The 13,101-nt window shown below is 45.7% G+C and overlaps 1 protein-coding gene across 1 annotated transcript in view; it reads left to right on the top strand.

The window, feature by feature from the left end:
• The window catches only part of LOC147102532 (calpain-A-like), an 82,775-nt gene that overhangs the window by 53,024 nt on the left and 16,650 nt on the right, over positions 1 to 13,101 (top strand). Inside the window, exon 8 of the mRNA XM_085965082.1 lies at positions 3,611 to 3,705. Within this exon, the coding sequence (XP_085821208.1) occupies positions 3,611 to 3,705 (95 nt within the window). The remainder of the gene's footprint in view (positions 1 to 3,610; positions 3,706 to 13,101) is intronic.

The following is a 13,101-nucleotide window of genomic DNA, read 5'->3' on the forward strand; positions in this document are numbered from 1 at the left end:
ACCCCTGGCCATCAGAGACCCCACCCCTGGCCATCAGAGACCCCACCCCCGGCCGTCAGAGACCCCACCCCCGGCCGTCAGAGACACCGCCCCCGGCCGTCAGAGACCCCGCCCCCGGCCGTCAGAGACCCCACCCCCGGCCGTCAGAGACCCCACCCCGGCCGTCAGAGACCCCACCCCCGGCCGTCAGAGACCCCACCCCTGGCCATCGGAGACCCCACCATGAGGCCGCCGATCACCTTCCCAGGCCTCCTTCCTCCCCGCCCCCCACCCCCCCCCCAGGCCTTCCCCCAACGATGATGATGAGGCTGGCCATGATCCTCCGGAGGCCGGCCCCTATCCTCCCTATCCCACAGCCGATCCCTGGCCGATCCCCCCGATCCCCAACCGACACCCCCCCCACAGGTCCTTGGCCGATCCCCTCCCCAACCCCCCCACGATCCCCGGCCCCTGCCAATGCTCTCCCGCCCTCCCGATCCTCCTCCCACGATCCCTCCTTCGGACCGGCCCCTCGCCTCTGAGACCTACCCGGCCGCTGCCAGCCAGCCTCTCGATCTGGCTGGCTGCAGGCGGGAATCAGAAGCCTCGCATTCAAAGTTGGCAGGGCCTGCGAGAAACCCGGCCTCCTCAGAGGCCCGCCGCCCCTTGAGAAAATTCCGGCCTTTATGTCCCCCCCAATCATTCTCTGTTTCAGAGAATGTGCAGACACTTCCCCTGACATTGTAGCTCTGCACATTGTTATGTAATAAATACTATTAGATCTTCTATGATGTTGCTCATGGTAAGTCCTTTCATGCTATGACTTTTGTCTATCTCTCATTCGGTCCATGCAACTTTTCTGAGTCTCTCTTTTGCCTGGATGTCAGGAGTGTGATGGAATAGTCTCCACTTGCCTGGATGAGTGCAGCTCCAACAACACTCAAGAAGCTCGACACCATCCAGGACAAAGCAGCCCACTTGATTGGCACCCCACCCACCACCTTAAACATTCACTCCCTCCACCACCGGCGCACCGTGGCTGCAGTGTGTACCATCTACAAGATGCACTGCAGCAACTCGCCAAGGCTTCTTTGGCAGCACCTCCCAAACCCACGACCTCTTCCACCTAGAAGGACAAGGGCAGCAGGCGCATGGGAACACCACCACCTCCAAGTTCCCCTCCAAGTCACACACCATTTTAACTTGGAAATATATTGCTGTTCCTTCATCATCGCTAGGTCAAAATCCTGGAACTCCCTCCATAACAGCACTGTGGGAGCACCTTCACCACACGGACTGCAGCGGTTCAAGAAGGCGGCTCACCACCACTTTCTCAAGGGTAATTAGCGATGGGCAATAAATGCTGGCCTTGCCAGCGACGCCCACATCCCATGAATTAATTAAAAAAAATTCTTCTCTGTTGCGCTCTCTCATGAACTCTCATGATATCTCTGTTGTGATGTCTGCATCTCTTGTTGATCTATTTGTCTCTGTCTCCTTCTCCCACTGATATCTCTACACATTTAGAATTCTCTCTCTCTGTCCCGATATTCTGCACCACTGATCTTTGCCCGTCTCTGTCCTACAGATTTCTCTCCTCTCTTGCCGTTTGCAGCTGATCTCTTAATCATTCCATACCTAATTTTTCCCTTCTGACGCGTATGTCGATCCATTTTCTCTTTCTCCACTGATGTTTGTCTCTCTGCTACCATCTCTCTATTTCTCTCTGCCCCTTTTCTCTCTATCTGTACCCAATATCTCGATGCCCCTTGAATTTTTCTCTTCCTGTCTCTCCCACCCCACCCCCACAATTTTTTTTCTCTCTTGATCTTTGACTCCTTCTGTTTCCATGATCTCTGTGTCACCCAAGGATAGAGATGGAAAAGCTGGAGGAGAAATGGTGAGGAAGGGGTAGGCCACAAACAGCCCCCCCCCAAAATTAAATGGCAGCAGTAAAGGGGGAGAGAGAGAGAGAAGCGGGGGAGGTGGGGTTACTCCACCAGAGATATGCAGCAGCACAAAGACTAGGCTGGAACTAGAATGGAGGGAGACACACAGCTGGGGTAGGCATCGAACTGTGGAGCAAAGGAATGAAAACTGTAGGAGAAACTGCAGAGAAGAGTAGGCCATAAACATTCTTCTAAACACCAGAGAGTATCGGCCCATTCTACACTATCTTTCATCATAGGACAACCCTCTCATCCCAGGAGTCAATCTAGTGAACCTTTGTTGCACCGCCTCCAAGGCAACTAAGAAAGGATATACTTGCCTTGGAGGCGGTGCAACGAAGGTTCACTAGATTGATTCCTGGGATGAGAGGGCTGTCCTATGATGAGAGATTGTGTAGAATAGGCCTATACTCTCTGGAGTTCAGAAGAATGAGAGGTGATCTCATTTATATAGCACCTGATCACTTCCTCAGGACTTCCTAAAGCACTTCATAATCAGTGAATTACTCTTTGAAATGCAATCACTTTTGTCAGGTTGGCAAGTGTAGTAGTCAGTTGCACATTGCAAGGTTCCACAAACAAATGAGATGGTGGTATTGATTGAGAGGAATGTTGGTTTGAAAAGTGATTGGGGATATTTAACATCTGTGTCATCAGGCACACAGGCCGGAAGTGTCAGCCAGCACTCATAATGGACAGCTGGCACATTGAATGTATCAATTGCCAATGGGACCTTGTTGAACCTTGCACACAATGATGTTTTCCACTCATATTTCCCTGAGCTTAGTGCATCAAGGATGGAGAAGGCCTCAATTCTTTGTGCCTGATGACGTGGGACTCCAGTGCCTGAAGTGTTGCAGTGGTTTGGGTGAAACAGGCTGCATTATTGACCCCTCAATGTTATCTAGCATGTGGTGCTCCAGTGTGTTATGTCTTGGATGACTTAGCCTCTCCTTCCCAAAGGCAAGAGCCTGGCTTGTGTTTTGTAATACTGAGATGAGAAACTTGCCTGATGATGAGTCATAGGTAGAAGCCCATTCCCTAGTGTTCTGTGGCATTGGAGCACTGTGCTGTTAGATGACATCTGGTTTTGATTGTTTCGGATCTGTCCATTATGGTTTTATTCTGTACAACCCATTAATCATCCATTTGTATTGGTTTAGTTTCTAGCTGTTTCTCGCACTAACTTAAAAACAAAGTGGTCTGGCTATATGGGTGAGGCCCGTGCATCAGCTGGTATGGTGTCTAATTGTGCATCTGTGTCTTTCTCCCTTCCACCTTCCTCTTGCCCCACACTACCTCCTTCTTCACTTTCAGGCCTGTTCACACTGACTGATGGGTCCTCTTTGTCATCTTTTGGTGTTCATACAGCAGAGGCAACTACAATTGCAACCTATCAAAATACAAAACAACTTTCAAGTTGCTTATTCCAAGTGAGGTATATTTCCATACACCCTTACAATGTTTCTTGTGGTGTTTCTCTCGGCCAAAAAATAAATGAAAAACTTTTTTGGAACATTTGGAGAGTTTTTTTTATTTGTGTGTATTTCTACAAATAAATTCTAGGCCCAGGTTTTCCCTGCTGTATGCCATTGATGCCTGCCAGCTCCCATTGATGTCGATATAAAGGAACTGAACCCTAAAGATATTGATTATAATTTTAAAAACTTCATTTCCTATAGCTAACCACTCCAAGAGGGAGAGTGCCCCTTGTTCGGATTCTCAATCCATGGGGATCAGGGCAACATATGGAATGGACTGGTGACTGGAGCGATGAGTAAGTGTCATCATTGTTGTAATTGTACTGTTGAACTAAAGGATGAGAAAGCTCATTGAGCCACATTTTTGAAATTATTGGTTTCGATATGGGGGTCAGAGATCCTTCTTCCTAAGCCCTCATTTTTCATTGAGTACTGTTAAAGTTACCAGTCAAGGAACTGTATCTAAATTTAAGCCTAGATACTACTGTCGGGATAATGCATTACACTAGTGTGATTTAGCAGTACTGCTTAGCAATGCCAGGAGTCTGTTAGAATTCCCACTCACCTGGCCCAAGATTTCTGTTTCGCTCAAAGATGCAAAGATAAGTGATGTCTGAGAAGCTAGCCCACCAAATTGTAGACTTCACACATAGCATGTATGATATGCTTCTACCACCCGTATGAAAATGGTTCTCATCTTTTGGGATTCTGAAGGAAACTGCTGTATCTCTGAGTTGTACTGACAGTACTTCCTTGGCACTTGACACAGCAGAGGAGGACTAGCAGGAGCAGAGAAAGTCTCCAAGGTTTCACATGGCACCAAAGGTGGACTGTCTGGATCAGCCATTGCATCTACATGCCCAGGTGCAGCTACTTAATGACTGAAGAGCACTGCTTCTGAAGGCTGAGGTTTAGCAGTGTGGCAGTCACCGAGCTTTGCCTTCAGCATCAGGAAGTCCTGAAGACATCCTCACTCATAGGGACACCACTGCCAATGGCCATCAAGGCGACCAAGGCCCTCAATTTCTATACCTCCATCTCCTTTCAGACTGCTGTCCATAGATGCATCAAACAGGTAACTGATGTGTTATTCATCCTCATCTTCTTTCCCACTGACAACAACAGCAGCACAACTGGCAGGCCATTTCAACTGGACCATTGGTTTTCCTAACCTCTGGAAATTCTGCCCTGGAGTGTTGTTGCCACTGGGAGTAATTGAGGCAGGGACCGTTTTATCTTTCCCGCCTCTTACATAAGCACAGTATGTTTTTTCAATTCCTTCCTCCCCTCCTAAACGCACCCCCCCTGTCTCTGCACCTGCTTAATACCTGTTACCTCTCCAGCTTTTTCCAATTCTGATGAAGGGTCCCAGACCTGAAACATTAAACTCTGTTTCTCTCTCCACGGATGCTGCCTGGCCTGCTGAGTATTTCCAGCATTTTCTGTTGTTATTTCAGATTTCCAGCATCCGCAGTATTTTGCTATTATAATTTGCATTTGTATACTGCCTTTAACATAATAAAAATGTCCCAAAGCACGTCAAAAGTGAGAGAATGGACTAAGCAGTTGCAGGAGGATTAGGGAAACAGAGTTGAAAAGATGGAAAAGAAGTAGAGAAGCAACGAGATTTAAGTTCCAGAGGGTGGGACTGCTGGTGTGAAGGTTTGTAGTCAATTTGAACAACTCTCGAGAAACTGTCCATAACATAAGCTTGAGGCTTTATATCTGCTTCCTTGTCTAAGTACATGTTGTTTATATTTCATCTCTGACCACTAGACGGCTGTATACACCTTAACGTCGGCCAGGGCATAAAACAGGCAGTAGAGGATTAGCCGCACCTTATAAAGCCCGCTCGATTCTCCTGAAAGAACGGAAAATCGAGTTGGGTGTATAACAGGTGGCCAATCTGCTTCGCCCAGTTGAAAGCTCCGCCCAGCAACATTCCCCTTATTTTCAAGAAACTTTTTTTTTAAGTGAACTAAACATTCAAATAAAAACTAAATTGTATCTGTGGAATAATTATATTATTGTACAAGTAAACTATGGCCCCGTATTTCTGGGTTCAGGACATTAACACAGCTCTGACATGCCCCTCCCACTTCATCCAAATGTCCTGCTGCCCTTGAAAAACCCTGGAAATTCCTGGGCAATGCAAAGGAGATCTCACTTCACAAGCCTTTATATTGTACCTAGGAACTGAGCTCTGAGAAGTCAAATCGATCAAGTGGCTTTCAGATTCTGCTCAGGCAGCTTCTTTCTAGTTCACTTTCTCTAATCTGTATTTTTACTACTAAAGTAACATGCTGTGTTGTCTTGGTGGAGTTTCATGAAGGGAGTTTTTGTCAATTGTCTTGAGATTTATTATCACTTCCTACCAAATTTCTTGTGTACATGTACTGGTGGGACTTTTTGTACTGGAAGACTACAGCTGCAAGGTCTTTCTCTACTTGTGCCCATCTGCATTGAGTTCATGCAAATGTTTGTAAGACATAAATGACGGGATGTTCCTCCTGCAATAATACAGTGGCCATTCCTGAACTCCAAGCAGCAACACTAATCCTCACAGGCTTGGTCACGTCATAGTATTTCAGCACTGGGGTTTCTGTTTTAGGCATTGCAGTTAAAAGAAAAAAAAGAAAGACTTGTATTTATGCAGCGCTTTTCACGACTACAGGATGTCCCAAAGCGCTTTACAGCCAATGAAGTACTTTTTTGAAGTGTAGTCAGTTTTGTAATCATAGAATCACAGAAATTTACAGCACAGAAGGAGGCCATTTGGCCCATCGAGTCTGTGCCGGCTGAAAAAGAGCTAGCCCAGCCGAATCCCACTTTCCAGCTTTCCCTGCCTTTGTTCCCCCTCTCCCAGTCCCCGCACTCGCTTAAAAACCTGTTCCATCTCCAGCTTTTCCAGTTCTGACGAAGGGTCATCGACCTGAAACGTTAACTCTGTTTCTCTCCCCACAGATGCTGCCTGACCTGCTGAGTATTTCCAGCATTGTCTGTTTTTATTACCCACTTTCCAGCTCTTGGTCCATAGCTCTGTAGATTGCAGCACTTCAAGTGCATATCCAAGTACTTTTTAAATGTGATGAGGGTTTCCGCTTCTACCACCCTTTCAGGCAGTGAGTTCCAGACCCCCACCACCCTCTGGGTGAAAAAGGTTCTCCTCAACTCCCCTCTAATCCTTCTACCAATTACTTTAAATCTATGGCCCCTAGTTATTGACCTCTCTGCGAAGGGAACAAGGTCCTTCCTGTCTACTTTATCTAGGCCCCTCATAATTGTATACACCTCAATAAAGTCTCCCCTCAGCCTTCTCTGTTCCAAAGAAAACAACCCCAGTCAACCAACCTTTCTTCACAGCTAAAATTCTCCAGTCCTGGCAACATCCTCGTAAATCTCCTCTGCACCCTCTCTAGTGTAATCACATCCTTCATGTAATGTGGTGACCAGAACTGGACGCTGTAATCTAGCAGTGGCCTAACTAGTGTTTTATACAGTTCAAGCATAACCTCCCTATTGTAATGTAGGAAACGTGACAGCCAAAATTGTGCACAGCAATGTCCCGCAAACAACAATGTGATAATGACCAGATAAGAACATAAGAAATAGGAGCAGGAGTAGGCCAATCGGCCCCTCGAGCCTGCTCCGCCATTCAATAAGATCATGGCTGATCTGATCCTAACCGCCAATCTACTATCACAGAACCATCTCCTGAATCTAACAGAATTAGACACACGAAATAGGAGCAGGATCAGGCTACACGGCCCCTGGGCCCGCACCGCTACCGACAGGGCCATGTCCGATCCGAACCTGGACTCATGTCCAAATTCCTGCCCGCTCCCCGTAACCCTTAATTCCCTTTACTTCTAGGAAACTGTCTATTTCTGTTTTAAATTTATGTAATGATGTAGCTTCTACAGCTTTTTGGGGCAGCATATTCCATGGACCTACCACCCTCTGAGTGAAGTAGTTCCTCCTCATCTCAGTTTTGAAAGAGCAGCCCCTTATTCTAAGACTATGCCCCCTAGTTCTAGTTTCACCCATCATCGGGATCATCCTCCCCGCATCCACCTGATCCAACCCCTTCACAATCTTATATGTTTCAATAAGATCGCCTCTCATTCTTCTGAACTCCAATGAGTCCCAATCTACTCAACCTCTCCTCATATGTCCATCCCCTCATCCCTGGGATTAACCGAGTGAACCTTCTTTGTACTGACTCGAGAGCAAGTATGTCCTTTCTTAAGTATGGACACCAAAACTGTACGCAGTATTCCAGGTGTGGTCTCACCAATACCTTGTACAACTGAAGCAATACCTCCCTATTTTATATTCTATCCCCCTAGCAATGAAAGCCAACATTCCATTGGCCTTCTTAATCACTTGCTGCACCTGCATACTAACCTTTTGAGTTTCGTGCACCAGGACCCCCAGATCCCTTTGTACTTCAGTACTTTCCAGTTTCTTGCCATTAAGATAATAACTTGCTCTACGATTTTTCCTGCCAAAGTGCATAACCTCACACTTTCCAGTATTGTATTCCATCTGCCAAATCTCTGCCCACTTACTTAGCCTGTCTATGTCCCCTTGCAGGTTTTTTATGTCCTCCTCACTCACTACTTTCCCTCCCATCTTAGTATCATCTGCAAACTTTGATATGTTACACTCGGTCCCCTCCTCCAAATCGTTAATATAGATTGTAAAGAGTTGGGGACCCAGCACTGACCCCTGCGGAACACCACTTGTTACTGATTGCCAGTCTGAGAATGAACCATTTATCCCAACTCTCTGCCTTCTGTTAGATAGCCAATCCTCTATCCATGCCAGAATATTACCCCCAATCCCGTGATTTTTTATCTTAAGCAATAATCTTTTGTGTGGCACCTTGTCAAATGCCTTTTGGAAGTCTAAATACACTACGTCCACTGGTTCCCCTTTATCCACCCTATATGTTACTTCCTCAAAGAACTCCAGCAAATTTGTCAAACATGACTTCCCCTTCATAAAACCATGCTGACTTTGTCCTATTAAATGATGATTATCCAAATGTCCTGTCACTGTCTCCTTAATAATGGACTCCAAAATTTTACCTACCACAGATGTTAGGCTAACCGGTCTATAGTTTCCAGCCTTCTGTCTACTACCCTTTTTAAATAAGGGTGTTACATTAGCAGTTTTCCAGTCTGCCGGGACCTTTGCTGAGTCCAGGGAGTTTTGGAAAATTATTACCAATGCATCCACAATCCCTACCGCCACTTCCCTCAAGACCCTAGGATGTAAGCCATCAGGTCCAGGTGATTTATCTGCCTTGAGTCCCATTATTTTACCGAGTACCACTTCCTTAGTGATTTTGATCGTGTTTAGCTCCTCCCCCCCCTTTAGCCCCCTGTTTGTCCAGTGTTGGGATATTCTTAGTGTCTTCTACTGTAAAGACTGATATAAAATATTCATTCAATGTTTTTGCCATCTCCATATTTCCCACCATTAATTTCCCGGTCTCATCCTCTAAGGGACCAACATTTACTTTAGCCACCCTTTTTCTTTTTATATAACTATAAAAACTCTTACTATCTGTTTTTATATTTTTTGCTAATTTACTTTCATAATCTACCTTCCCTTTCTTAATCAATCTTTTTGTTATTTTTTGCTGTCTTTTAAAGTTTTCCCAATCCTCTATCCTCCCACTAGATTTGGCTACCTTATATGCCCTTGTTTTTAGTCGAATACTATCCTTAATTTCTGTACTTAGCCATGGATGGCTGTCTTTTCTTTTACACCCTTTTCTTCTCAGTGGAATATATATTTTTTGGAAGTTGTAAAATAACTCCTTAAATGTACACCACTGATCATGTATCGTCTTACCCTTTAATCTATTTTCCCAATCCACTCTACTCAATTCCGCTCTCATACCTTCATAGTCTCCTTTATTCAAGCTTAGCACGCTTGTTTGAGATCCAACCTTCTCACCCTCTAATTGAACATGGAATTCAACCATGTTATGGTCACTCATTCCAAGGGGATCCTTTACTAGGACATTTTTAATTAATCCTGTCTCGTTACACAGGACCAGATCTAAGGTTGCTTGCCCCCTGGTCGGTTCAGTTACATACTGCTCAAGAAACCCATCCCTAATACACTCAATGAACTCATCCTCAAGGCAGCCCTGCCCAATTTGATTTGTCCAATTAATATGATAGTTAAAATCCCCCATAATTATAGATGTTCCCTTATTACAAGCCTCAACTATTTCCTGATTGATACTCCGTCCAACAGAGTTGCCACTGTTCGGAGGCCTATAGACTACGCCCACTAATGTTTTTTTCCCCTTATTATTCCTTACCTCCACCCAAACTGTTTCATTATCCTGATCTTTTGACCCAATATCATTTCTCTGTATTACAGTGATTCCTTCCTTTATTAACATAGCCACCCCACCTCCCCTTCCTTCCTGCCTGTCCTTCCTGATCGTTAAATAACCTGGTATGTTTAATTCCCAGGCATTGTCACCCTGCAGCCATGTTTCTGTAATGGCCACAAGATCATACCCATATGTAGTTATTTGTGCCATTAACTCGTCTATTTTGTTATGAATGCTATGTGCATTCAGATAGAGAACTTTCAAATATGTTTTGTGACACTTAGTTCCTGCTTTTGCCCTTTTTATTACTTTACCTTTTACTCCATACCTTCTGCCCCTTCCTGACACGCTCTGGTTTTTAATTTCCCCACTGCTACCTAAGTCTATGACCTTCTCTGTTGTCATTTTTATTATTTGCTCTCTAGGAACCTCCCCCCCACTCGTTAGTTTAAAGCCCTCTCTACAGCCCTAGTTATATGATCCGCCAGGACTCTAGTCCCAGCACTGGCCAAGTGAAGCCCGTCCCAACGGAACAGCTCCCTCCTGCCCCAGTACTGGTGCCAGTGTCCCAGGAAGCAAACCCATTTCTCCCACACCAGTCTTTGAGCCACGCATTTAACTCTCTAATTTTATTTGTCCTAGCCAAATTCGCTCGTGGCTCAGGTAACAATCCATTATTACCCTTGTGGTTCTGCTTTTTAATTTGGCCCCTAGCTGCTCAAACTCCCTCAGCAGAACCTCCTTCCTTGTTCTATCTATGTCGTTGGTACCAACATGGACCACGACAACTGGATCCTCCCCCTCCCACTCCAAGTTTCTCTCCAGTCCAGAGGAGATGTCCTTAACCCTGGCACCGGGCAGGCAACACAGCCTTCGGGACTCTCGCCCTCGGCTGCAAAGAACTCTATCTATCCCCCTAACGATACTATCCCCTACCACTACAACATTTCTTTTAACTCCCCCCACTTGAATGGCCCCCCGCTCCACGGTGCTGTGGCCAGGTTGCTCATCCTCCCCGCAGTCCCTGTTCCCATCCTCACAGGGAGTAAGAGCCTCGAACCTGTTGGACAAGTGCAAGGGCTGCGGCTCCTCCAACACTACCTCCTGGATCCCCGTACCTGCCTCACTTCTAGTCACACCATCCTGACCCTGGCCATGGACTACATCTGAATTAATTAATCTAATTGGTGTGACTACCTCGTGATACACAGAGTCCAGGTAACTCTCCCCCTCCCTGATGTGTCTCAGTGTTTGAAGCTCGGACTCCAGCTCTTCAACACGGAGCCGGAATTCCTCGAGCAGCCAACACTTACTGCAAATGTGATCACCGTGAGCATCAATGGTGTCCACCAGCTCCCACATATTGCAGCAGCAACACATCACCTGATCTCCCATTCTATGTAATTAATTAAATTTGATATTATTTTTAAATACCCTCTGTCCCGATTCTAGATGATGAATATCGCACCTTAGAAACTATAAACCAAAGAGATTTCAGCTTAAAAAGGGAGAAATACTCACCAACCAATCACTTACCCGCTTTCTGGTGACGTCACACTTGGATTACTTTTTACCTCTCTCCTTCCCTCCGAGTTCCCAGACTGGAGACTGGTAAACCTTACCTGGTCTCTGGGGCCTTTTATAGCCGCGCTGCTGCTCGAGATTCCCGCCGACGCTGTGAGGCCTTACCTGGGCTCTGGAGCCTTTATACAGCCGCTCAGCCCGCGATTCCCGCACTGATTCCCAAATTGTGCACAGCAATGTCCCGCAAACAACAATGTGATAATGACCAGATAATCTGCTTTTAGGGGACCGGAACATTTTAGCTATGACAGTATCTATATGGCTCGAGTTAAGAAATAATCGAGGTGCCGTTACACTACTAGGTGTATTCTATAGACCACCAAATAGTGGGGAGGATATGGAGGAGCAAATTTGCAGAGAAATTACAGAGAGGTGCAAGAACTATAGAGCAGTGATAATGGGGGACTTCAACTATCCTAATATAGACTAGGATCGTAATAGTGTAAAGGGCAGAGAGGGGGAAGAATTTCTGAAGTATGTTCAGGAGAACTTTCTTGATCAGTATGTTTCTGGCTCAACAAGGGAGGAGGCATTGCTGGATCTGGTTCTGGGGAATGAGGTAGGTCAGGTGGAGCAAGTGTCAGTAGGCGAACATTCAGGGAACAGTGATCATAGTATCATAAGGTTTAGATTAGCTATGGAAAAGGACAGGGAGCAATCTAGAGTAAAAATGTTTAACTGGGGGAAGGCCAATTTCAGTGGGATGAGAACGGATCTGGCCCAGGTAAACTGGAATCAAAGATTGGCAGGCAAAACTGTAATGGAACAATGGGCTGCCTTTAAAGAGGAAATAGTTCAGGTACAGTTGAGGTACATTCCCACTAGGGGGAAAGGCAGGGCAACTAAAGTCAGAGCTCCCTGGATGACAAAAGAGATAGAGAATATGATGAAGCAGAAAAAGAGTGCGTACGACAGATGTCAGGTTGTAAATACATCTGAGAATCAGGCTAAATATAGAAAGGTCAGAGGAGAAGTGAAAAAGAAAATAAGAGGGGCAAAGAGAGGGTATGAGAATAGAATGGCAGCCAACATAAAAGGCAATCCAAAAGTCTTCTATCAGCATATAAATAGTAAAAGGGTAGTAAGAGGAGGGGTGGAGCCGATTAGGGACCAAAAGGGGACCTATGCATGGAGGCACAGGGTATGGCTGAGGTACTAAATGAGTACTTTGCATCTGTCTTCACCAAGGAAGAGGTTGCTGCCATAGACATAGTAAAGGAGGAGTAAGTGGAGATACTTGATAAGATAAAAATTGATAAAGAGGAGGTTTTAGAAAGGCTGGCTGTACTTAAAGTAGATAAGTCACCAGGAGCAGATGGGATGTGTGGTAAACCACTGTTTGTATTCCACTGTGTACATGCCTGGACATGCCTCGGCTGACTCCTCCCACAAGTCCTAGTATAAAGGTGACTGCTCCCCAGCCCTTTGTATTTCTGGACCGGTCGACCACTCGAGGCAGACCTTCATTCTTTTGTTAATAAAAGCCTTTAGTTACTCTCTTAACTCTCAGTCTTTTATGAGTAATTGATAGCGCATCAATTTTATTAACAAAATTTTTATAATGGAGAAGATCCTCACACCAGCATGCCTGGACTTAGATCATCGGGAGGCGGACTCATCCACCAAGTTTACTCACTGGCTTAAGTGTTTCGAAAAATTCCTGACCGCCTCCGCAGCAATCAAATCGGACGAGGACAAACTGGATGTCCTGACCTCCAAAGTGAACCACCGAGTGTACTCGGTCATC

The sequence above is a fragment of the Somniosus microcephalus genome, chromosome 22 (assembly GCF_052327205.1).
Source record: "Somniosus microcephalus isolate GS21.2 chromosome 22, FLI_Smic_1.0, whole genome shotgun sequence".
Taxonomy (NCBI): Eukaryota; Metazoa; Chordata; class Chondrichthyes; order Squaliformes; family Somniosidae; genus Somniosus; species Somniosus microcephalus.